At 39.7% G+C, this 25824-nt stretch overlaps 2 protein-coding genes and 2 long non-coding RNA genes across 5 annotated transcripts in view; 2 read left to right on the top strand and 2 right to left on the bottom strand.

The window, feature by feature from the left end:
• CCHa2-R (CCHamide-2 receptor) overlaps nucleotides 1-25824 on the top strand; it is a 50098-nt gene that overhangs the window by 11043 nt on the left and 13231 nt on the right. The gene's annotated exons all lie outside the window — the stretch shown is intronic.
• On the bottom strand, nucleotides 388-1566 carry LOC149268868 (uncharacterized). The gene is made up of 2 exons (XR_016270188.1): nucleotides 924-1566; nucleotides 388-862 (listed from the first exon to the last, which is right to left on the bottom strand). It is a non-coding gene; the product is annotated as an uncharacterized LOC149268868 (long non-coding RNA).
• LOC149268867 (uncharacterized) lies at nucleotides 1992-7022 on the top strand. Its single transcript, XR_016270189.1, has 2 exons — nucleotides 1992-6581; nucleotides 6631-7022. It is a non-coding gene; the product is annotated as an uncharacterized LOC149268867 (long non-coding RNA).
• On the bottom strand, nucleotides 16437-17693 carry LOC108617626 (uncharacterized). Its single transcript, XM_018013467.2, has one exon. The coding sequence runs from the start codon at nucleotides 17585-17587 to the stop codon at nucleotides 16643-16645; it is 945 nt and encodes a 314-aa protein (XP_017868956.1). The 5' UTR covers nucleotides 17588-17693; the 3' UTR covers nucleotides 16437-16642.

Genomic DNA, 25824 nt, shown 5'->3' with positions numbered 1-25824 from the left:
ATTTACATCCCTCTGTAAAGGCGATCCACCCAAGTATATCTGTAATGCCTCGTAGTTCTAGCTATTGGTCTGCGAAAGCTCCATTCCGATCCTCGTCAGCCTCCCCAGCGCAGCTATATATTTTTCAAATCTAGATGTACTTGCCATATATATTGAGGCACTGACTGAACCGTTAAGCTCCAGCTTTAGCTTTAGCTCATAGTTTTAAGGATATTCTTTAACTACTTAAATTTAAGAATTTAAATATATTTATGTGCGCTTCAATTACTACTTGTTAGATAGAAGCTTAGCTAATATAAGATTCTGGTACTTGGTAACCAACCGCACGTGCTGTTCTTTGATGACAAAACTCAAGTACATTGTTGTGGTAAGACAAACGCTCTGAAATGAAGAGCTGAAAAGCAGCTTTATTACGGGTGAACAATCGGAAAGGACTCTAAACATGCTGCTGAGCAGCGAAATGAGTTCAGAATCATTAAAGCAGCTGCGAAACGTGTCCGTCCATTGCGAGGCTATGAATGAAAATGCGAGCTATTCACGAAATATCAACAGTTGCTCAATAATGAATATAATCCACAGCTGTTACACTGGAGTCCCGCATAATGTGCACGCCTTCGCCTTCGCTTGTGCGGTTGGCAGCGACTGCGCAGTGCGCATCGAGCACAGTCACACGTGGTGGACTCCATTTACCGTTGGTTTCATGTGGATGGTAAATTTAGCGCGCTTTTGCTGCGGCTGCTTCGTGTGGATTTCGTTGGGCGCCTCGCACTCGGGCGCCGGCTTTTCGATTTAGTCCTGCAAACGGATTCGTTCCAAACGGTCGCTGCTCGCTAGCCGAACGTGAAGCTACGCCAAAAAAGAACTGAAATACAAAAGCAAAGTTTATTGGAAATACTAAAACATAAATAAACACAAATTTATACTGAAAACATTTCTATAGCGCGTGCCGAAAACAAAATATTTGCTCTACTTTCGATTTGTGCCGCATTCCGTTGACGTCTGCCCTGGCCGACTAGTGCTTGAAAACGAAGAGAAACATCTGAGAAATCAGAGGAGAAGACTTCTGAATTGACCACTGGCGCTCTGTTTATTTTTGCATCATCTGCAGACAGCTCTGCGGGAGTTTTGTTGTAAGTTGCAAATGTATTTTCTTTTTCCATTCGAAAGGTGCCGGCGGTCGGATGTACATAAATCAACAGTTGTCAATGGCGGTGATTTTACCGAAAGACTTTTGCAAATATTTGCGTATTTGCTTAGCCTGGCTTAAATCGTTTCAGCATCAGCTGCCGGCTACACTTTTCACATATTTTAGTTCAGCGCTCACCGAGCTTTAAGGACAATGTTGCTTTCCGAACAAAAAAAAAAAAAAACAAAAAAAAAAAACGTCAATCAATGTGAAAATTGAGTTAAAACATCTCCACATATGTTTTTTGTTGTCATCTAAGAAAAAATGAAAAGTACATTTTTAGTGGATTACCATAAGTCTCAACTAGCTTTCACTCTATCTTCACAGTTAAAGTTCTGCTTTCAAAAAAAAAAAAAAAAAAAAAAAAAAAAAAAAAAAAAATTCGGAGCTGACATTCAACAAACATTTATGCTGAAAATATGAGGATCTTTTTATTATTTTACATGTTCGATTCGACATTTATTTTAATAATACATTTTATTTTTTGTCTATTGGCTTACAATTATTTAATTGTGTATTTTAATTAAAAAATTAAAATCTGTAAAAGTTTTTGCTTTTTATTATTTTTTAAATTCTATTAAATTGTTTTTGATTTTAATATTTATTGAAAAATAATATCAATTTTTCACAGCATCTTGAAGAAATAAATTCACAATTGTTGATCCCGGCCTTATAGCCGTTGGGATCTAAGAAACTATGATAATATATAATAGTGTATCTATAATACTATACGTAAGCCCATAGGGGCGTGACAAGTAAAAATGTAATTTTTACAGCTTTGGAGCGTAAGGGCTAGGTACGTAATATTAATTTATTTATTTATCTTAGAGTTAGAGTTAATTAAAATTAAAACTAACTTAAATTTTTAAAGCGCTGGCTGCATGGGCCTTCGGCTTACGTAATATTAAATATAGGCTTTTTAGATTTACAGTACAAATTTCATGATGGTAACGAATAATTTATTGATGATCTTTTAAAAAATGTGTCACACATTTGATATATATGTACATATTAAGTATAATAAGAAAGCCCGGCAGGCGTTGTTTTGCCTCTAGCGAATGCTTATGAGCCATGGTGCATTCATCCCAGATAATAATTTGACACTGTTTCAGCACAGTGGCCATGGATGATTGTTTTGTAATGTTACAATCTGCATCTGGATTATTAAGTAAACGTGGCCTTTGATTTTGAATGTGGAATTAAATTGTTGATTATTTGCAGCAGTATTTTCAATTATTTCCGTTGCTTCAAACGATCTCATTTGAAAACATGAATTGAATTTTCGAATTGACTGCAAGAACAGCGAAGAATCTGAATAAGGAAGCCGTGCGTTTCTGGCGTTGTTTCAATTTCTGGGAGTTTTTAAATACTTGAAGTACTTGTTGACCTTGTCGGTCAATTCCTCTACGGCTGTTGACTACGCATCCTCGCGCTTCTCTTCGTTATAATTGTCTTTGCTGGTTTGGCTCATCTCGTGCCTCTTGCAATTGTGACGTAACTGCGCCATGCTCGCACGGACATCTGCACTGCTTTGTTGCCTTTCTTCACCTCATCTTTGTGCTCTGCTGTCTTGCATGCCTCTAGGTTTGAGTGTGCGACGACTCAAATTAGCCCTCTAGCGTTTTCGTGGTATTGTTGTCTGTTAGTCAAACATAAATAAATCGAGTTGAAAAACTGTTTGGTGATAAACAGGGACGTAATATTGTATTGATTGCTCATTATTTGGCTTACCTCTACACGTATATTTTTTAATCACGTGCACGTATTAATAAAATGTCCATGAATAATTGTTTAACATGAGAGTATGACCGAAAATTATCACTGTTATCAAGCCTATTGAGTAAATTCTCAATGACAATGCAAAGATCCTCAACAGCAAACATTGCTTCATTGTACATTGCGACTAAAATCGTAATTTCGTTGCGTAAAAAAAAAAAAAAAAAAAAAAAAAAAAAAAAAAACAAGACTACGAGATCCCCTGAACCCTTCGAGCAACAGATGTTGCAATAGTTATTCGTACATGCACACACTTACTCACGCACGCAGACATACGCACGCACGCATAAACACGCATTGGCTGAAGTGGTGGTTTACTATGGGAACTTAACTAAATTAACTTTTCTTGTGGATGGACTATCTTTCAGATTATGAATATAACATAGATATGCATTAATTTGCCAAAGCATAAGTCTCTAGTATTTGAAACACCCTTTTTGGGTGAGGGGTGAGGGGGTAAATATAGGGGTAATGGGTAAATTTTGAGAAAAACCGAAGTTCTATAAAGTATATTTGAATCAACATTTAAATTTTAACGACTCTAGCTTTAAAGATGTAGTAGATATAAATTTATTACTGGCTTTCGATAATACTTTTAATCGATAACAAAATAAAGGGGCAAGTTATCCATTTTTAAAACAAACACACGGACCTAGGAAATCAAATTGCAAGGACAACTCAGTTCGTCGCCCCGATCAAGAATATATATACTTTGTGGGGTCTGCCACGCCCCCTTTTGCCTGTTACATACATTTAACAAAACCATTATCCCTGATTTCCCATTGAAAGTGGGTTCAGGGTATAAAAGGAATGCCATTATTTAAAGAAGCTTTATATTAAAACCTAAGGGCTGCTATATCGCAGTTGCAGGGCTAGGAGAATCTTCTATTCGAGTAGCCCTGACTAGGGCACTTCTACTGGCTTATGTGGTTGTATTTATTGTTATTATCCAATTCTAATAATTTTAGTTTTGCTTACATTTAATCAAAATCGGGCAATGCATTTTCCGACATGGCACAAATCATATTAGTTGAAGAGAATGTAGATTCGTGCTGATCACCCAAGACTAACAAGCTATAGCGGACCATTGGGGGCGTGGCAAATCGGATAAAAGTGTATTTCCTAGAGTTTTGAAGCTAGCACGTGAACTAATATTATGATTCTATAAAGATATGTGATTTTTAAAATTTGCTATATTCTGGGCACTTTTAATGCTAGAGACCTAAAATTTGGTATATATACTTGGGTTGACCACCCAAGAACAAAAAGCTATGGCAAACACCAAAAGCTTATGTCTCCTAAAATATAGGAGCTAGAAGCTTCAAATTTGGATAGTTGAGTTACTGCTAACCTCCTCTATTGATGACCCAAAAATAATTGTTACGCCCTTTTAGGGCTGCATTTTCTAAAGTATTAGAGCTAGAAACTCAAAACTTAGCTACTAAATTACTTATGGGATGTGAATGAGTATTCTCCAGTTGCTAACGCCCAACGGCAACGTTCTTTTTTTGTATATGTATATCTAAACGTTCTCTAAATAGATTTCAATTCAATTTAGTTTATTTACTGTTTTTCAAAGCAGGAAATGAATATAAGATATAAATATTATTTTCTGTATACCCATATACATATAGTTTAAATTACATTATGCTCGTGTATGTATTATTCGTCATCTTTAGGTGCAAGGGAAGCTTCCCGTGATAATTAGGTAGAAGTTGGCGCTGTTATTTATCTAAAGCAGGAAAGCATCTGGTCCTTGAATTCAAGTTTAAGTTGGTGTTCCGCTCTGCATTGATTCGCCACGTTGAACGTCGAAATTCGTATCGCGAAATGAAATAAATGGAATTCTTTGCATCTTTTTGCGTAGAGATAAACGAGCGCGAAAGCCTCAAATAAGTTTGTTTTGAGGCCAGAGGCAGCTGGCCAAAGTCGGAGCAAATAAACACTCGAATTGTTGTAATTAAACGGAGTGAAAGCTGCCAAATTGAAATTGTTGCCAGTGGCCGAGTGCCACGCCCATATTGCCAAACGGCCCCGCGGAAAGTTCAGTCGAGACCGAAATCGAATTCGCGGCAAATGAGATGCTCGGAATTAGCATGGGCCAAACCAATCAGTCACTCAGTCGAATGACTGCCGCTGCTTCACTTGCTCAATCAGTTTGTCAATCGACTTGTCAATCAGCGCCCCAGCCGGCCCACATGACTGTGCTTAAAGTCAAAAGCATTTGTGGCCAATTAGCGTGCACGCCGTCACTACCGAGCGCGAGTGGGCCGCGCACCCTTTTCTCATTCGTTTACCCGCCCCTCACCTTGCACCGGCTGCAAATTTGCTTAATTAATGTTTCCCTCCGTTCTTTCTTTACTCGGCCTTCTCTTGCTCCTTTTTCACCTTTTTGTTTCATAATTGTTGTGTATGCCGCGGACTAGCTGGAAATCATCACGTTGCAGCATTCGCTCCATTTGATGACAAAAGTTGTGTGTTTACGCAATCATCCCAATGCCAGGGCGGTGTCTAATTAATGGCACTCACTCACTCGTCGCACACGTGCGACTGATAAGAGTGTATTTGAGAGCTGCCAAGTCTCTACACTGCTATTCTCACGCACTCCTTTAGCCTCTTGAGCAGGATTATTGATAATAGATTCGTACTAACTGACACGAGTCTGACTGTCTGTCAGGCCTATTTACGCTAAAATTCAGATATATGTAAGTCGTGTGATAATAAAAAGTAAAAATTGCACGTGCTAGTAAAACATTTTCTGAATTACAATTTTCTCCAGTAAATAATCTTAGGTTGTTCTGTCTCTGAGTCTAGATTACAAGTATTTCTGAGCTTAAGCCCTCATTTTCCACTTTGGCATAATTGAATTTCCAAGTGAACAATTCTGTTTGTCAATGTGAGAATTATGGGACTGCTTTACTATATTTGGCTGCTACTGCTTCTATTCTTAATTTTTAGTTTTTACAGCAACTTAAATTGTGGTGTGTAATATTGATTCATTATTAAAACTCTGCATTTTTTTGTGTTTTTTAAAAAGTATTCGGACATCGCATTCTAAAGTAGAAAGTGAAACGTATTGGTCCTTACAGGGCTTAACGTACTTGCTCCAAAGTCACTCCACATTTGCTGAATTTAAGGTTTGAGCTGTACTGTCTATTTTCGTAAAATACTAGTCTTTGATACCTAATATGAGAGTCTTAATACCATTTTCAGCCACTGGAAGGTTACATTTTCCACGCACACTATATTGTCTGAGCTGTTGTCTAGGTTCAGGTTACAGTTTCCTTAGCCGCTGCTATAACTAAGGGATGACTTGGCTTCAGATAACGCCGAGGCTATCGAATATTATTTATATGCTAGGCGCATGACATGCTCATGCTTCAACTCTCTTTACACTAAGTTTTCCTTGTTGTTCTACAATTTTCAACGAGCTGTCTTTTCTAACACATGTCTGTCAGATAAATCACAATATATATTTATTTCTTAAACTGCTTTAAAAGATTTTCAATTTAATTTTTTTTTTAATTTTATAAAAAAGAAATCAAAACCAATTGCTGAAATAATATCAATGGTTATACGAGCAGAGGAAAATGCGATTATTGATAGAGCTCATGAACAGGTAAAATATTGATTATTATTTCAGAGCAGATGCCAAATATTCATTTTAGATAAGGGCACTTCGAATTCAGCTACCCTGCTCTCTTGACTCCTCCCGCCTCCATTTCATCTTGTGCACATGATTACCCTAGACAAATAGGTATAATGGAGGATTCGCTGACTGTTTGGCGTTCCGCTGCGGAAAACTTTTTGCGGGTAATCAAATTGTCGCAGTGCACGTGGCGTATACGTAACGTCATAATATGCCTATAGGGGCAAATTTATATTTTGTGTTCGCGCTTGACAATCATTTGATTATTTTCATGTGCGGCATTAAAACACTCACCCACACACACGCGCGCCTAGATCATTATTTGAATTTAGCTAAACATACATACATATATACATACTCTTATTTTGGGTTGGCAAATGTGATTAACATTAAATTCCAAAAACTTTGCAACCCTTTAATCTCTTGACTTCAGCTGCAAAATATTAGTATACATCACTGGCCTTGTCAATGGGGGCTCGAAAAGTTCTTCTGCTGTTGAGGTCAACTTTTGCCAAGCGAATAAACTGGCTTCAGCTCCTATTTTTGGATTACGTAATGATTTACTTACTGAATCCGTTTCTGGGTTTCGCCTGTGTTATCAAATGTACACAAGGCATTAAAGTTGTACCTTTACCGGGCCTCTACAAAACTCATGTTTCGCAAAATAATTTACTCACTGTTGACATTTTGTCCGCAACTTCTCGAAAGTTAAGTTCCTATGCTGATAGCTTAAACTTTTAGGCAATTTAAATGTTCCTTAATATTTTATATGTGGAATACACTCATCATAAATATATTCAGGCCAGCAATTGCCATCCACACGCTGGGATTTGTCTCCAGTCATATTTGTTTGCTTAGTGACTTTCTGCACTTAGCTTAAATACCAAAAATTAGTGCCACGAGTGAAATACCTTTGGGCTTTCCGGTAGTTTTAAATGCTTTCTTCGCACACGCATACGCACGCACGCACTCACAGACACATGTACGCATATTACATCACACTCATCCACTTCTCTAAAGCGCCTCGTAGGTCTAAGCTTTAATTATTTTTTTTAAAAGTTAGACACATGTCAACCCAGTCTTGCAGAGGCTTGCCATTTGACGGCAATATATCGGGTCGGGAAATTTCCATGCAACTTCTGTGACAGCCGACAAGCAGAGCTGGGGAACGGAGCAGCAGTCTTCAATTGAGTTTAGCTATAAATACTGAGTAATGGCGGCACGCCCGGTCAACTTTTGCCCAGATGTTTGCCTGCGTAATTCTCGTGCTGGCATTTTTATTGCCCCCAAATATCCGGAGTTCTGTCTGGCCTGGTCGCGTTTTAATTGATAACAAATGTGTTTGTCAAGGTGTCGTCTCCCCAATCTAGAGCAGCCATCGTTCATGTTTACGAGTCTTTATAAGGTGTTTTTATCGCACATCTTTGACCGTATATTAACGAAACAAACATCTCTTTATATGTATACCTGTAACAATAAATTTCCTTCCATTTGCGATACTGGTGATGCTTGTCAATAGGTTGAGAAAATTGATATTTATGTGCCCAACGACCTGGCTCCAAATTGTTTTTCCCTCCGGTTTTGATACCCTGCAGCTGACTGAAAGTGTAGAGAGGTTTATTTTAGTTGGCAATTACTGATATATTATCCTTATATATGGGAGAGGCAGCAGAGGTTGGTAAAAATCTAAGACAGCAAAGCTGTAGCTGATTCCACTAATAATAATCGACAGATCTTTATTCAGTAGTAGTCACTTCGAATACACTATTGTTTCAGCTATGGGGCGACATTGTGCATAGTAAAGAACTTGAGCTTTACTTAGAATTACGTGTGTCATATGAAATTAAATAAACTAAATATGTAAATGATTAGAAAATATGTATACCTAATATATTGGATAAAATGCACCTACTCGGTCGATATCGATATCGAGCAGATTATAGACCATCAATGTTTTAATTCGCTCGTTATCGACTATGACAAACGTTAAAGAGTATCCATAGGCTTGCAGCACTTTATATAATCTTGTCTGATAGCTGTTAGCTAATCAATCTAGGGTATCTGCTAGTCACTTTCTTCACATGGGCCCGGGACTGTGAAATATTTTCGGTTGCTAGGGCCATTAAGTTAAAGGCTGAATTGATTTATGTGAGACGAGCCTCCGATTGCCGACGCGCTCAATCTTCGCTGTCCTTTTGTGACAGTTGATTCCTTTGGCCTGGCTTTGGGCCTTGTGCTCAGATCTGGCACTCAAAGCACATGTCTTAAGAACTTATTATGAACTTTAAGGCTTTGCTTATTGTATGGCTTGCAATAATACCTTATTATCTCTTCTTGAGCTTCCTCTCGGTTTCCGTTTCCGTTCACAGTTTGCATTGAATTTTCATTTGGCATTTAATATGCGCTTGATTCAATTCAGGTTTTTCAGTTTCCTTCGCAGCAATTTCATTTCCATGTGATGAATGCGGTCATATCTGCACGGGACATTATTTAATACATTATTTAAATCGCATTTTATCGAAATTGTTCATATTACGTAGTGCTTTAACGGTCCTTTAAAGCACTCAAATTAATTTGTCATATTAAACTGATTAATGTCAACGCCAGTTATTAATGAGTCTCCATAAAAGGCACACGTTAGGGCTCAGGCTGAAGCTCAGACAGAGGAGGCACATGCTCTGGTCTTGGGCTTTGCCTTAATTGCTCAATTATACTTTCCATCCTCCAAGGACTCTCTCATTGCTCTATCAGTGGTCAGGGATAACGAGATGGCTAATCAACTCGTTGCATGTTTAGAGTAAATTTGGTTCAAGCAATCTGAATATGAGACCTCATAATGATATTTCTAGAACAACAAGCAATTAATCAGGAATCCTTGAGGTCTCGGATCACTGAAGTACTTTCAGGCAGAGTCGGGACATCGATGGTCTGTCACCTATTCAATTTTATTCTCCAATATATTTTGATTCCCCTACATCATATAAAAACCAAAGGAATATAAATCAGAAAATCGATGTGGTTTCTGGGTGGTCCACAATAAAGGTAGATATGAAATTGCATTTATTTATTATATTATTAATAAATGCAAATCAATCCCGTTTAGCTTATATAATTTTGATTTTATTTGATTCGTCTGGCTTCAATCGGCTCTCAGTTGGACCGAATGTGGTCATTTAATTGAATGAATGAATCGAAATGCTGTTCAGGCTGAATAAAATCTTTGTTTCTGCTCACAGTTGTCTACTTGTCACGTGCAAATGTAAATACGCATATGAGCTTCCATATCTGGCTGTTTCACATGAACAATCAACGAAAATTCAATTACGATTTCCATTTGCATAGAGCGCAGACTTGTGAGTCAGTGAGTCAGTCCTTTAATATAGATATGCCATAAATAGGAAATTAAATAAATGCAAAGCAGAAACAGAATAAACGTCTGCCAGGCGAACACCACAGCTGGCCGAAGGCTGCGCCAGCCGAGTCAGGAATCGAAGCCACCTGACTGGGCATGAATGGATGTGCTCATATGAGGGACTCAGCACATTGACAGCTTGTCAACTGATGGCAGGCGACATGGCAAATGGCAAATGGCAAATGGAGCAGCTGAGTAGTAGAGCAGCCGGGTAGCCGAGTTATAGTAACTCAATCTGCTGATGTGGATAATGTGCCTACGACGTGTGTAATCTAAGCTCCTGCTTTCGCTTTCGCAGCAGGTGACAGCACTTCGAATGGAATATGCCGTTGGATAAGCTGAGTAGGCATGAGGAGCTTTCGATAATGCTGTGACAACTACGTGTTTGGCGCAGGATATGGGCTGCGTCATTCTGCATGTAGATTTTGTTCAGTTTCGTGATAAATGGTCTGCCTTCTTGGTGGTCGTTTTCATCAATTGGTTCGCTTAATGCCAATTGTGAAATCCACGGGACTTATTCTAAGCTAATTTTTGATAGTGTGTCGGGGTTAAAGTTTGCCACAACATTAATCTTGGATGAACGCCATCCATCAATTACAGCCCTCTCCCCATTGGCCTTGTTTTGAGTAACACCAGCTTTACCATTTACAACATCATCGGGTAAGCATTGACGTCAAGACCTTCTGGCTGATTGTGTTCTCTTATAAATAGTTGAGCATCACCCCATGGCTCTGGCACCTGCATTAACAAACCAACTTTTCGCACTGTCCAACACAAATTTCTTTACGTATTCCCTTCCCAATTCCCCTTCTCACTCTCGCTCTCTCTGCCTGTACTTTCTTGCTTTTGTATGCATTGGGTGGGCGGGCACTTTGCACCGCCCAACGGGCTGATGATTAACTTGGCTCATTTATCATAAACTCAATGCCCCAGCACGAGCGGGAGGGGGCGTGGCGTGCACCACCACCACTCGCTGACCACAAATTCAATAAATAATGCACGAAAATTGCAAAGATAAAGAACGAATGTGAAATAAAGAATCTACACGCAAAAAATGTTTTTTTTTTTTTTTTTTTGTATCTCATTCAAATTGTCCAGATCCAGACTTTGCTCGGGTTTTTTATACCCTGAACCCATTGAAAATGGGAAATCAGGGTATAATGGTTTTGTGAAAAGTATGTAACAGGCAGAAGGAATCATCGCAGACCCCATAAAGTATATATATTCTTGATCAGGACGACGAGCTGAGTCGATATAGCCCTGTCCGTCTGTCCGTCCGTCCGTATGAGCAAAAGGATCTCAGAAGATATAAGAGCTAGAGAGCTGAAATTTGGCATGCATACTCGTGTATACCATAGGCAGTACGAGTTTGCTTTATTTTTTCGATAACTGATCCGATAACTTATTTATCGAGAATAATCGAAAAATAGACACTGTTTTTTCAGCCTAATTTGAACACTTTTAGACGTGGAGACTTCAAATTTGCGTTGTATATAAAGATAATGGATACAAAGATTTTGTAATTTACAGATTTTGGATACCACGCCCCATTAGCCCTCAATTTGCAAAAAAAATTCAAGTACTAGAGACTTGTGCTTTGGAATGTACACACATTTTAACCATATGATTACGCTCTGAAAGTTTCATTAGGATCGTATGTCTACAAAAGAAATTATTCAAGAAATAAATTGTCATAATATTGCCACATTGCAGCGCAGCCCAAGCGCAGCCGCTGCTTACTGCGCAGTTAGCAGAGCGCGTGCTTATAAGTGCATTTATATGTATGTGTACTTAGAAGAAGTGCAGAATGATTAGAATATCAGCTTGGAGGGTTCAGGGTATCTCCTAGTCGAGCAGTCTCGACTGGAGCCTTCTTACTTGTTTTTTTTTTTTTTTTTTTTTTTTTTTTTTTTTTTTTTTGTGTCTGCCATCTGAATTGGGAGAGCCACTTTCAGCTTACAAATAAAGAACAGAAAGGATTCGAATTTGTATAGGCCATATGTCAAAATATATATTTTTTTTGTAGCTCAAGTTATTAATGTTTTACATTAAACGTTAATTGTTCAGTGCGCAATACAATCGAGGTTGATTTTTAAAGAAAATGAGAAAGTGAGAGAGAGAGAGCGAGAAAAGGGCGCCGAGTGCGAGAGGAGAATGACTTAGAAACGCAGATATATGAAAAAAGAAATAGTAAGATAGAGAGGGAAATGCACAGGAAGTGGGAGAGCATGAAATAATGAGAGAGACAGAGATATGAAATACGACAGACAGAGAGAAAGAGTAAGAGCGAGAGAGAGGGAGAAAGAAAAAGGGAGGGAGAGTGAGAGGGGCGAGAGAGTGAGAGACGGAGAGATATGAGGTAGGAGAGACGGAGAGAGAGAGAGAGAGATAGACGGGAAGTGAGACTTTCTCCCCTCTTACTTTCACTCGCGCTCTCTCTCTCAATCGCCCTCTCTTGATAGAATAGTGGGGAATTGGGATTATCTGACTGGGAGTGAGATATTTTCATCATATAGATAAGTGTATTGAAAAATATTACCAAATTATTATATAACCAAGGGTAATCTCACAAGGCCTAAAAACTAATTTTATTATTAGTTTAATTTGGGTTTAAATCGAGCTTACGTAGTAGTACATAGCAATTTTAATAAAACCATTCTTCTCTCCATAAATTAGTTTAAGTAGCTTGTGCCGCCTTGCTCTAGTGATTGATAAGGGACTTTTGTGTTCTAATGGACATTCCATAGAACCAATTCTGACCGCAAGTCGAATAGGGAAGCTCGTCGCGTTGAGCTTGTTGTGCCATATCGGGCGCTGCTTTATTCAGATTACCCAATCACTCCATTCAGCTCGCTTTTGTCCATAGGCAGCACGTGGAGCGTAATTTAGTTAGAGCTGCAGAAAATTGTTTGGCTTATGTCGGAGCCTGCTGCGTCTCTGTGCCTCGTGTGTTTGCATGCGGTCCAAATTGAATTTGGTCTGAATTATGTTGACAATAAATTTCGAGCTGCCTTTCGGCATGCCCCTTCCCAGCTCTATATCCCCGTGGCATGATTTTGCCAATTAGTCTGCATGGACTCAAAAATGGCAAGCAGCCAGGACCTGAGTGGCAGCAACAGCATCTTAGGTCCCTTATCAATTTTGCCAGGCGCACAGCTGGGCGGGAGGCATGGGGCATGGGGCATGGCGCCATAAACAATGCAATAGCAATTTTAAATCAGCTTTAGAATCAGGTACTTGTTTGCCTTCTTCGTTTTTTGTTTATTTATTTATTTTATTTTTTTTTCAATCCGCAAATGCGGCGACACTGAACAATTTATCGGGAAATTTCAAATTGGAATTCGCTGCATTTCTCAAATACTGACAGATTTCCGCCCGGAAGAAAGAAGGCTGGAGCCGGTGTCGGGCGGCAAACTGTAAGGCATGACTCCTACGGGAACCATCTGTTACAGTTAACCAATCTGTAATAAGTTTTGGATTAAGGTGAATGCATTTATAAAAAATGTAAGTGGAATGTCACATTTTAGCATAACATGGGCTTAACAGTAGAAGGGCGTGGTACAAGGGAGCTCATTCTGGGGTGCTTTGTATTTATCATTGATTGCAAATCCTAGTCATGGGAACAGAAACCTGCTATGGCATGATGCAGGAGAGGGTGATATACTTTTAATGAATACATAATAGTATTGAATAATAGATAATTGAGAATCATCATTCGTAGTATGATTCCCTGAAGTATAAGCTAAACATTTTGGACAGCTCATTTCGTTCTTGAGTATATTAATATTAGTCGCGACATTTGAGACGTTTAATTCAAAAGTCAATTTAAATGTTTTCCACTTCACTTGCAACTTTCACATTATTTGTTTTCGTGTTGTTGCCTTTGTCTTTGTTTTCCGCTTGGCTGCATTGTTACTACGCATTGTTAATACCCCAAGCATGGCAGAGTGCTATACCACGTGAAATGCGTAGTTGAGTTACTTTTTCAAAATTTTCTTTGTTTGCTTAGGTGTTTGCGATGATAATGCGGCCTGCGCTTCATTTATGCCGATTGGCAGCTGTGGAAATTTCGGCAAAAGGTAAAAGCGCCAATTAGGGTAGATGCTGGCGGACTTATCCAGTCTATGTTGCCATCAAAATTAAATCGAATTGATCGAACTAATGCCTGCTTGGTGCGTGAGTCGATTGGGCTGTAAACACTTTTGGCGCTATAAACAGTTCGTGGTCTGAGGTTGAGGCCGAGGCTGCCACTCAAAGAGAAATATTTACAGATACTGCGTAGAGCAAGGCCACACCGCCACATGAAATCAATTAAAATATTTGCATGCAAGAGCTTGAGTGCTAAAAGTAATTGGAAGTGACTATAAAAATAACGCATACGACGCGTGGGCCAAATAGTCAGGGCTAACGAAAAGAGATACGCTTGAGCCTGCTCCACTTGAGAATTTGCTGTAAGTCAACCGAAAAGATAGAAATATAGTTGAGTTTATTACTGAATTGATATTGTTACTTGTTAACTAGAGAGAAGAGCTAGAATACGTTTTTCTAACGTGGGAAAGAAATTTCGGCATACCATTTCTGTCCATCTTTCACAATTTGCGCATTTATTCTTACTCAAACTAAAACCTAGAAAGCTTTTCCTTTCCAACACTGGAACTATAATCTTGGTTAGTTCTTCTGGTGTGACCAGATAAATGAGCTTAGCTAAACCAGCAAAGGGAACTAAGCTGGTTTGTGGATTAGAGCAATTAGAAGATAATCTGATATTGTATAATACTTGGTCCGTGCGAATGAAAGTTGATTTGTCATTTTATATGCACTCATTCTAGAATTGTAATTTACATACCATACTCAACTACAATCAACTACTACTCAATCATACTCGACTAATGTCTTCACCTTCTAAGTGAAATGGGATCGTTCTCGTGAATACAATGGTCGCAATAGTCAATCTATCTTTATTTATTTCCAATATTTCCACTACTTCAAGTATTTTTTGTTGTCAACAAATTAAATATTTATCCAAGTCCTTCTCTTTCTTAATCGTAGGGTATTTCGAAAGCGATCAAAATAATACTATACTATACTATACTAAGTGGAGCTTGTTTATCTTTCGCGCATTGGGAAAGCAAACAAATGCCGCTGTACATCAATCGGTCAATGGCATGCATCAAAAGTTAAATAAAAGCGGGGAAAAAATTAATTAAATGTACGAGCAGAGGCAATGGGGCAGAGCATTTGAATGAATTCTCAGATTTTCATTGCGTTCGTATTACACCCTGTGGGGCATACCCTGTGCCAGCAGCCCCGTAGCAGTAGCTATTGTGCTGTAATGGAAACCACTCGGGGCATTTCAAATATTTGCCAAATAATTAATCACGCCACGTCGTGGCCGGAACGTCGGCGCCTACGTCAGCGTCAGCGACTGCCGCACACCTCCTCCCCCACTTCTGTGAATGCGAAATGCCTGGGCCTGTGCCTATGCCTGAGTCTGTGTCTGTTGGCCACTGATAAAATGAGCTACGAGCCTCGCAGGAGGGGCTGGTCCATTCGGCAAAAGTGCTTTACAGATTATGATAAATTTTTAAATAAAAGCCGGCGGCTGAAATTGTCTACACATGACTCGGCTGACTGTCTCGCTATCTCTTTTAGACACTTGCTTCTCTCTTCCCTCTCTTTTTGTTTCGACAGCAATCACAGATCAGCAGCTGTCATAGTTAAGTAGCATTTAAAAAAATATATATATATATATACGAGACGGCTCAGATTGAAACGGAAGCCTGAACAAGGTTTAGGTTGTACAACAATTCGCTTTTGCTTCGGTTATGTAGAGTATTAAAGGCATTTTGAGTTAATTAACTATTTAGCAAACATCACTTTTAGCTCACCGTATCTTATGTTACTCCTGTCTAATCCACCTTACCTCTCCCTCACATAAGCAATCCCAACTATAGCTGACAAATTCTCAGCTTATCCTAGGGGGGGTCCCATTTACTCCATGCTGAACGAACTCGAAAAGAGTTTTCAGTAACCTAAACAATTGTTTTAGAACAAAGCCTTTGATAACTTCATTTGGCTACATAAGTAACCTAAGCCCACTTAAGCTCACTCAACAAAATGTTTTCATCCCTCAAATACTTATAATCTGCTCCACTACTCCCTTTTTGCTTAAGCTCTATGAAGCTTTTAGTAAACCAAAAATTGCCAACTCCATAAATTTGAGCTTAAATTTATATGTCGTGCTATTGTCTCCTCTGAAATAATCCTATTTCTACATACATGTAAGAGTGACAAGAGATAATTAGACTTTTCGAGCTATCGATAATCAAAAAATAAAAAAAAATCACCAAATCCTTCTTAAATCATTCCCGTACATTTCGGGACTCTTGGTTAGGCAATATATCGACATCGAATATCATGATCATCGATACTATCGATTGTGCCACCGATAGTTTTATCTGCTCTGTTATGGATTACAATTTTCACAATTTTTTAGACATTTGAAAAGATTTACGTATGGAATTTTAAAATCGACTCCAAGCATCACGAATAAGACAATCAATGAAACGCAAGAGTTTCCTATGCAAATGAGAATATGAAGTGATTCGACTCTAATGACTTATGAACACGCGTTATGTTTATGGCCGTTGCAGTCACATGTGCAGTCGCCCACGCAGTCGCACACGGGTATGTAGAGGAACTCGCTGTCCTTCCAGAAATCTACCAGCACTTGGCATGTATTCTCCGCGTACCTCTCTTTGACCTTCTCCATTTCGGATTTCTTGGCGCAATCACAGAAGTAATCCGCCTCGAGAATCTTGCTGAGCTTGCCGCAGCAAACATCTCGCACCAGTTTGTCGACGCGATTCGCCTTGGAGCCGAGGCACTTCCTGGGCACCGCCTTCATTCGTATCTTGTGCGTGCGCTTCATATCCACGTCGAGCACGACGGTGGCCTTTATCTGCGGGTCGAAGATGCGCTTGACGCGCACCTCGTCTACGTAGATCTCGTAGTGGGACACGTAGGAGTCATCGTGCTGATACCACTCAATGGACATGCAGTTGCCACTTATCGGCGCCACATTGACGATGCTGATGGGGAAGCTCCTGGTCGCTGGCGGCGGGTACTGCTTGGTACCGTGCAGCAAGTTGTCCATTCTTTGTTTGGTGGCTGTGATCGCACTGATGTCCAGGAGAAAGTCCTTCATTTGCATCTTCAGTTGGAGTCGCCTCTTGCCCTCAGGCGAGCGAAGGTATGCGGCCTGTCTGAGTGCTCGCCGCACTTCAATGCAATGGCAGCAACAACAGTCCTTTTTGTAACGCTCACAGCCGTCAGGAAATAGATCGGTCATGGACAATTTCCCTATAACATTGTCTTCGGGCTCATCTGCGTCCCTCGTCCCAGCGTTTTTCTTGGCTGGACTGTTCTTGGGAGTTCCTGAAAGGCTCTTCAAAGATGACCTACGGGAATCTCTAGGCGAGCCAGTGACCCTTGATGCCGAGCTAGTCCGCGGCCGTGGCGGCTCCATATCACCTGGCAAAACTATGCTCACTCGCCTCGACATATCGAATCTGCAGAAACTAAGAAAAAAAAAAATAAAATAGAAATATCCAAATATTGTATCAAAGACAAAGAAGTCAAAACACTACAAGTAATACAATATATTTAAGCACAGTGCACTACAACTTGATTAAGTTACAAAGGCATGAGAAAGATACAAAAACTAGTAAGAACCCAAACCCATTCACATCCCAACTGGGCGTAGACACCTCATTTTTGGCCAGTTCTTGCAACAAGCGAACGATAACCTAACTGCAATGTTTGGATGCTTACGCTCCAAAAATGTGCAAATGACAGGGTATTTTTTCGATATGCCACGATCTAAAAGGGAGTAACAGTTATTTTTGGGTCATCGAAGGAAGAGGCAACTATTCAAATTTGAAGCTTCTAGCTCTTATACTTTAGGATACATCAACTTTTGCGGTTTTCCACGCATCTTTGGGCGGATATATACCCGATCTCAGAAGCTAGAAGAAATCCCGTTATTTTGCTATCGATCAAAAGCATTACCGAAAATTAGTTATTTAATTATATCTCCTACACCATTAGAGCTAGAGTTTCCAAATTTTAAATGTAGATTTAAATGTCGATTTCTGTCGTAATGACCCACTCTTCTATCCACCCCCTCATTCACATATGCGAAAAAGGCGTATTTCAAACTAAAGAATTGTGGTTTGTTACATGGACGTATTTCAATGTTATAAACTTGATATATAAATTCTTCGAAGGGTTCAGGAGATTTCGTATTCGAGCAGTCTAGACTAGAGCTTTCTTACTTGTTATGCCCTGAACCCACTGCAACTAGGGAATCAGGGTATAATGGTTTTGTTGAAATATATGTAACAAGCAGAAGGAGTCATGACAGACCCCACAAAGTATATGTATTCTTTATCAGCGTGACGAGCTGTTTTCATTTCAGAAGATATAACAGCTAGAGACATTAAAATTGTTTTTAAATGCATAGCGAGCTTATCTAGAAAAATCGATAACTCATTCCGTTATTATACCCTGAGCCCATGGAAAATGGGAAATCAGGGTATAATGGTTTTGTGAAAAAGTATGTAACGGGCAGAAGGAGGCGTGGCAGACCCCACAAAGTATATATATTCTTGATCAGGGCGACGAGCTGAGTCGATTTAGCTCTGTCCGTCTGTCCGTCCGTCTGTCCGTCCGTCCGTCTGTCCGTCCGTCCGTCTGTCCGTATGTTTGAACGCGTCGATCTCAGAAGATATAATAGTCTCTAACTTGAAATTTTTTTCCTAGGTTCGTGTATAGCACGCGCATATCGAGTTTTGCTTTAAATATCGATAAATTGCTCCGTTATTTTGTTATCGATTAAAAACTTAATCGAAAACCAGTAATAAATTTATATCTCCTACATCTGTAAAAATTTTTAATGTATACTTATATGCATTTTATACAATTTAGATTTTTGTCAAAATTTACTCCCACCCTCACATTTGTAAAAGGCGTATTTCAAATACTAGAGACTTGTGCTTTGGTAAATACATGCATATCCATGATATAATCCTAATTTAAAAGTAAAAGTAACCTAATCATGAAGAAAGTACATCCACAAGAAAAGTTATTGAACAATTAAGTTCCCTTAGTAAGCCACCACTGCAGTGCAGTGCAGTTTATACGTTCGTGCGTATCTCTGTGTGTGTGTGTGTATGATGTGTGTGTATATGTGTGTGTGTATGCGTGTGTGTGTGTGCGTGTGTCTTGTGTAAGCAGAAAGTCGCAAAAAATGATTGAAACAACTATTGCTCGAAGGGTTCAGGGGATCTCGTAGTCGGGCAGTCTCGACAAGAGCTTTCTTACTTGTTTTTTTTTTTTTTTTTTTTTTTTTTTTTTAGCTGCCTACATACTCATTATGCTATATTATACATATGTATATTATATTTGTTATGTATTAAAATTGTGTATATTTTAGACGCTTGAATCATGCCAATTGTATCGCCTCTATCATTTGCAGTACTTCATTCTGGGTATTTGTTCAGTTCAGCTGAAACACAGTTTGATGGAATTTAAAAAAATTATGCATGTATAAGTTGCATTCGCTTTGCGTTGATTACCTCCTGCTATTGTAAAGAGATCATAAATGTTCTTCAATTCTTTCTTTGTTACTCAAAGAACTTTAGTGAACCAATGTGGTAATTCAGAAGAATTCTGCAAAATGCGTGTTTTGGGATGAAGTTTCTGCCTTTTCAACGTCTTGTTGGTTCAGTGTCGTCTGTATGTATATAACTTCTCCGGGTTTTAATGAAATACAAACAAAAATGGCATCTCCTGCAAGCTAGGCATACGCCGAGTCATTTGCAATCATCTTCAATCATCTTCAATCATAACGAATGGCATGGCTTTATGTCCGACTTCAAGTTAGCCCTGGCAGTCTCTGGAGGCCTGTCTGATGTCAGCCATTCATATGGGGGGATGCCCGGAGGCAGGGAGGACGTGTAACTTTGTCAATATTTTCGTTCACAGCCCGGAGCCGCAGCGGCAAATGGAACGTCATGAAAATTTGCATAATGTTGATAAGCGCATATGAAATGAGCAACGGCCGCCTTGCTCTTTGCATGTGTTAAGATTTTGTTTGGCTCTAATTAAAATTGCTTAAGACGCGTTGCATAAAGAGCGGCCCATTAGTCTGAGTTTGGTATGGCTTCCGATAAAGAAGAGCGTGATTGGGTGCGGGCTGGCTTAGGTGCAGAGTTAAACACAACGACAACAAGAACAGCAACAACAACAATAACAACATTCCTAACTCCTGCTTCACATGCGATTTTCTTTACTGCTTATGCTGAGCTGATTATTCAACTTGGCCGCCCATACGTGGCGTATGATTAAAACGCTTACAATATTACACATACGCACGGTTAGCCGGCTGTTGCTGTGCAGCTTACAAGAAAGAATATAACACGCAGCAACTGCGTGTGTGTGTGTGTGCATTAAATTATGCTTGCTTTATGATTTATCTAACGCACACTCATAGGAATGTTGAGCATGTACCGAACGCCATTCCGACAATATGTCTTATCCGGCTTTGTCTACTCAGACCTAACTTAAGGGCGGCGATAGCAGCACCACTGCCCTCGTAGGCTCCACAGGGTGCCCTGACTACGGGGTGCCTGGCTGCCTCGGAGCCAGTCAGCTTGGCAGCCAGGCATTTTAATAGACTTTCCATCCGACAAATGTAATTGCGTTCAAAACGCATCCGCTGGTTGCCACCTCAGAAAAAGTCGACTCCACATACCGCAAGATATACCAAGCTTTAATCATAAATAAATACGCCTCGAAATAGAGATGGCAGTATGAAAATAACAAAACACAAAAAGAGAAAAAAGCCGAGAAAAGCAACAAAATAACAAGTAAAAACGCTCCAGTCGAGACTGCTCGACTAGGAGATACCCTGAACCCTCCAAGCTGATATTCTAATCATTCTGCACTTCTTTTATGGACACATACATACACATGCATCCACACGCACGCATAAGCCTGCGCTCTGCTAACTGCGCAGTAAGCAGCGACTGCGCTTGGGCTGCGCTGCAGTGTGGGCAATATTATGAGAATTTATTTGTCGAATAATTTCTTTTGTAGACATACGATCTTAATGAAACTTTTAGAGTGTAATCATATGGTAATTATGTGTGTACATTCCAAAGCACAAGTCTCTAGTATTTGAAATGCGTTTTTTACAAATTGGGGGAGAAGGGGGCGTGGTATCCAAAATCTGTAAATTACAAAATCTTTGTATCGATTAACTTTATATACAACGCAAATTTGAAGACTGCAGGTCTAAAAGTGTTCAAATTAGGCTAAAAAAACAAAATCAATTTTTCGATTATTCTCGATAAAAAAGTTATCGGACGATTTATCGAAAAAATAAAGCAAACTCGTACTGCGTATGGTAGTCACGAGTATGCATGCCAAATTTCAGCTCTCTAGCTCTTATAACTTCTGAGATCGACGCACTCATACGGACGGACGGACGGACAGACGGACAGGGCTATATCGACTCAGCTCGTCGCGCTGATCAAGAATATATATACTTTGTGGGGTCTGCCACGCCTCCTTCTGCCCGTTACATACTTTTTCACAAAACCATTATACCCTGATTTCCCATTTTCAATGGGTTCAGGGTATAATAAAACAAAAATGTCACGCAGATATCAGCTTTGATGGAAAAAGGTCTGCCACGATGTATTTGAAGAGAGTCTGGAATGCTTTGGCCTAAACCCGAAATACTCTAAGCGTTTTCATTATTCTATTATGAGTGACCTGAAATTTTGTAAATCCAAGCCACAAAATTCTCCGAAATGAAGAAATTGTTAAAAAAGGATTTTCAATGCCAAACAAATTGCAGCTATGTGAGCTATTCTCAGACAACGCCTGAGTCAATACTTATTTGATTTTTTATTTTGATACTTTAGTAGTAGTAGTCTGTATTATTAAAAACCCATTTTTATTCTTTGGAAACAAATATACCTCTTTAACTTCCCGAGTAAGTAAAAAAGACAAAGAGATTGTGTCAGATCATAGATACAATATCTCAAATGGCATTCTTAGTGGAAAACTTGTGGAGTATGATTAATGTTATGTGAATATTTGCATGAATTATTTGTAATGGAAATTAAAAATGTCCAGCTTAAATTCTCGAATTGACGCTCACTTGATCTGGGGTCTTCTTGCCATCTTAAAGAGCGCGCGGCAGCAAGTTAAAAAAGTTTTTAAAAGCAATAGGCTGGTCGCCTAGGAGGTTTGTCTTGCTCGAGGCGATTTGTCGAAATTGCGTAAAAAAATGCAATTAAATTGATTGAGGTCAGAGGGCTCTGTGGACTTAAGCCGCAGGACATTTGCCATAAGTTAAATTATTTTTTTCATTTCTTTTATAAATGTATATATGTCTGATTTTCATTAAAGTGCGAGCCCCTCTGCTGAGGTCTGCGCAGCTGATGTTGCTTTCCCCAAAACTGACGTCGAAAGTTGAAACTTCGTTTCAAGCGCGTTTTTCATTGAGGCAGTGGGGCACTTCAAGCTCTCCGATGCAGACAGAGATTCGAGTTTAGTTCAGCCTCAACCCAGTTCACTCCGCCTGGCAGTCGCTTCCGCTTTCCTGTGGAGGTTGCTAACTAATTCAAAGCAACTAAATCAAAACTTTTCTGAAGTAACACTCGGCTGGTGAGGCTAATACGGATTTCACGAATGCGTTTCTCGCTGACAACTTTTAAGGGCCTTGTATAATTGCCCGCCGCCCAAAGCGGCTAATAAAAGTTCGTTGCCAAGTTTGTGGCCAGCCATTGGGCACGCGTGCTTATTGCCAAAATGTGAAAAATAATTAATATTCTGAGAGCCTTACGTTCAGATCGCTCTTGCAGGAAGCCACGCGCTGAATTATCCTCCAGACACACATCCATGAAGCCCAAACTGGTGTTGGCTGTCGACACCTTGGCCCCTTAGCTCTGTCGTTGAACATGAACTGCCCGAGGGGAAGTGGCGAGTGCTTCACGCTCCTCTCTTAGTGACCCACAGCTAATTGCCATTAAATTTTCGAGGGCGGGACTCCTTTATGTGCAGGCCCCACATGCTGTGAGTGTGGATGGTTTTTGTGTCGAGTCAATTGAGTGAAACCCCAATTGTTGCCCGTGCACCTCCCCACGTGGGCCACATACTCGCCAATCAAAGCCATAACAAATAAATAAGGTGCAAAATCATCGCAGAGCAGCTGCTTTTCAGTTGCTAGAAACCTTTCCTATTGACTCAGTCAATGTGGGAGAGTCGACCCCATTGGGCTTAAATAAATACATAAATATAAATTTAGTACATTTTATTTATAGCTGCAGATGACGGTCTCAGCTCTATAGCTCTACATATTTTATACGTATGCCAAGGCGGCCGTCGTGCCGTGTGCCACACGAAGTACTAAAATCGTTTTACGACTTTAAGCTGCGATATTTCACGATATTTCATTCTGTTGAGCGACTTTCCCAGCAACTGAGATTTTGACTGCAGTCTTAAATTGTCTGCATATTCAAATAAATATTATATGCAATATTAAATATATATTTATATATATTTGGTCTGATAAACGAGTATATTAAGTGGATGAACTAATACACTTGACTATGATGGTGTTTAGTTACGAATTGATCTCATGCATATTTTCCACCCTTAAATCTAGCGCGTCTATTGCTGAGTGAGTAAGGCTCAGCATTGGTCTATTTCATATTCTTATCCCATCGCTGAGTTTGAGTCTAAAATGATTCCTTTTTAAAAATGTGAGTCTACCCAAGTTAGCTGTTGCTTCCCGCGCTGCTCTCCGTTTTGCTGAAATTTTCAATTACTTGCGGAATGGAGGCGTAGCAATTCAATGCCTGCCATGCATGGACAGCTCAATAAGTTAAAGAAGCTGTCCAATAAATACTTGATTTTATAGCAAGCAAATGATGGAGCACTCACCTGCGCCAAACGCACCTGGCCTTCTTCGAGTATATTTCTAGATACTCAGGCGTAGTTTAAGCTAAGGCTGCTCGTTGACCGACAAACACCTGGAAGTAACTTGAGTGAGTGACCGTGAGCGCAAAAAGATTTGGTTCGATTCACCAACAATTTACTATGAGTTTAGCTCAACCCTATTAAGCAATGAATAAATAACACGCATACGCAGCGTCGCCCGCTGAGGATAGCCGCAGATACCTTCAAATCAATAGCAGAGGAAGGAGTGACGCCTTCCAAACAATCCAATATTGAATTGAAATTGAAACGACTCAAGGCGAACAAGCACACACCCATGCAGACTCGATCCCAATGTGAGGTTAAATCCAAGTAAAAAACTCACATCACTCGCATTTCGATGCGACTACTGTCGGGATAAAATCGACTGATTGCCATACGCCTTTGTATTTTCAGGAATGAATTCGTATTAGTTCTACAGAGCTCCCTCCGGAGCGAGCTCGAACTGTCTATTTGTCTGTCTGTTTGCTTGTGTGGCTGCCTGTTGCTCGCAAACAACAGCTCAAATCGAACCAAGCCTCGAAAGTAATAATACGAGCATGCCAACATACGCACAGCCAATCTCAATACGGAATAAATGAATCCTTTGCACCAGCCAACAAAAGCCAGGACTCACTCACACTCCAGCAACTGACGTTCAACTTGCTTTAAAGTAGAAAAGCTGCTTGTTGTATTAGGTTACACTTTGGAATGATTGCATATAAATCGCCGCACGAAGAGAAAATGAGTAGTTCGGCTCAGGAGTAAGAAATTCATTATACATATTGAAGACTTTTTTTAAAGCATCTCGACTTTATAATATTTTCATGTGGAAGAACATTCCCCACTGGTTTCTACAGTAAATGCCATACCCTATCAATGCCATACCCTAACGCACTCTTACCACCCACACTCCGTTCGCCTAGTTTCCGTTAATGTGACTAAAGACAGAGATAAAGAGATTAAGAGAGAGAGGATAGACTTTATATCTAATTATAATAATATAGTAAAGAGGAAAGAATATATGTTTGGAGATAGAAACAACAAGTAAGAAGGCTCCAGTCGAGACTGCTCGACTGGGAGATACCCTGAACCCTCTAAGCTGATATTCTAATCATTCTGCACTTCTTTTATGCACACATACATACACATGCATCCACACGCACGCATAAGCCTGCGCTCTGCTAACTGCGCAGTAAGCAGCGACTGCGCTTGGACTGCGCTGCAGTGTGGGCAATATTATGAGAATTTATTTGTCAAATAATTTCTTTTGTAGACGTACGATCTTCATGAAACTTTCAGAGGGTAATCATAATGTTCAAATGTATTTACATTCCAAAGCACAAGTCCCTAGTATTTGAAATGCGTTTTTTACAAATTGGGGGCGAAGGGGGCGTGGTATCCAAAATCTGTAAATTACAAAATCTTTGTTTCCATTAACTTCATATACAACGCAAATTTGAAGTCTCCAGGTTTAATAGTATTCTAATGAGGCTGAAAAAACAAAATCAATTTTTCGATTATTCTCGATAAAAAAGTTATCGGATGATTTATCGAAAAAATAAAGCAAACTCGTACTGCGTATGGTACACACGAGTATGCATGCCAAATTTCAGCCCTCTAGCTCTTGTAACTTCTGAGATCGACGCACTCATACGGACGGACGGACGGACGGACGGACGGACGGACGGACAGACGGACAGGGCTATATCGACTCAGCTCATCGCGCTGATCAAGAATATATATACT

The sequence above is a fragment of the Drosophila arizonae genome, chromosome 5 (genome assembly GCF_054131065.1).
Source record: "Drosophila arizonae isolate 15081-1271.41 chromosome 5, UAZ_ARI_1.0, whole genome shotgun sequence".
Lineage (NCBI taxonomy): Eukaryota > Metazoa > Arthropoda > Insecta > Diptera > Drosophilidae > Drosophila > Drosophila arizonae.
Note: the sequence above shows the minus strand (reverse complement) of the source record. Positions and strands in the feature narration are given on the sequence as shown.

Excerpts from the sequence above, each read along its gene's own strand:
- LOC108617626 (XM_018013467.2), bottom strand. The coding sequence starts at position 17,587 with ATGTCGAGGCGAGTGAGCATAGTTTTGCCAGGTGATATGGAGCCGCCA.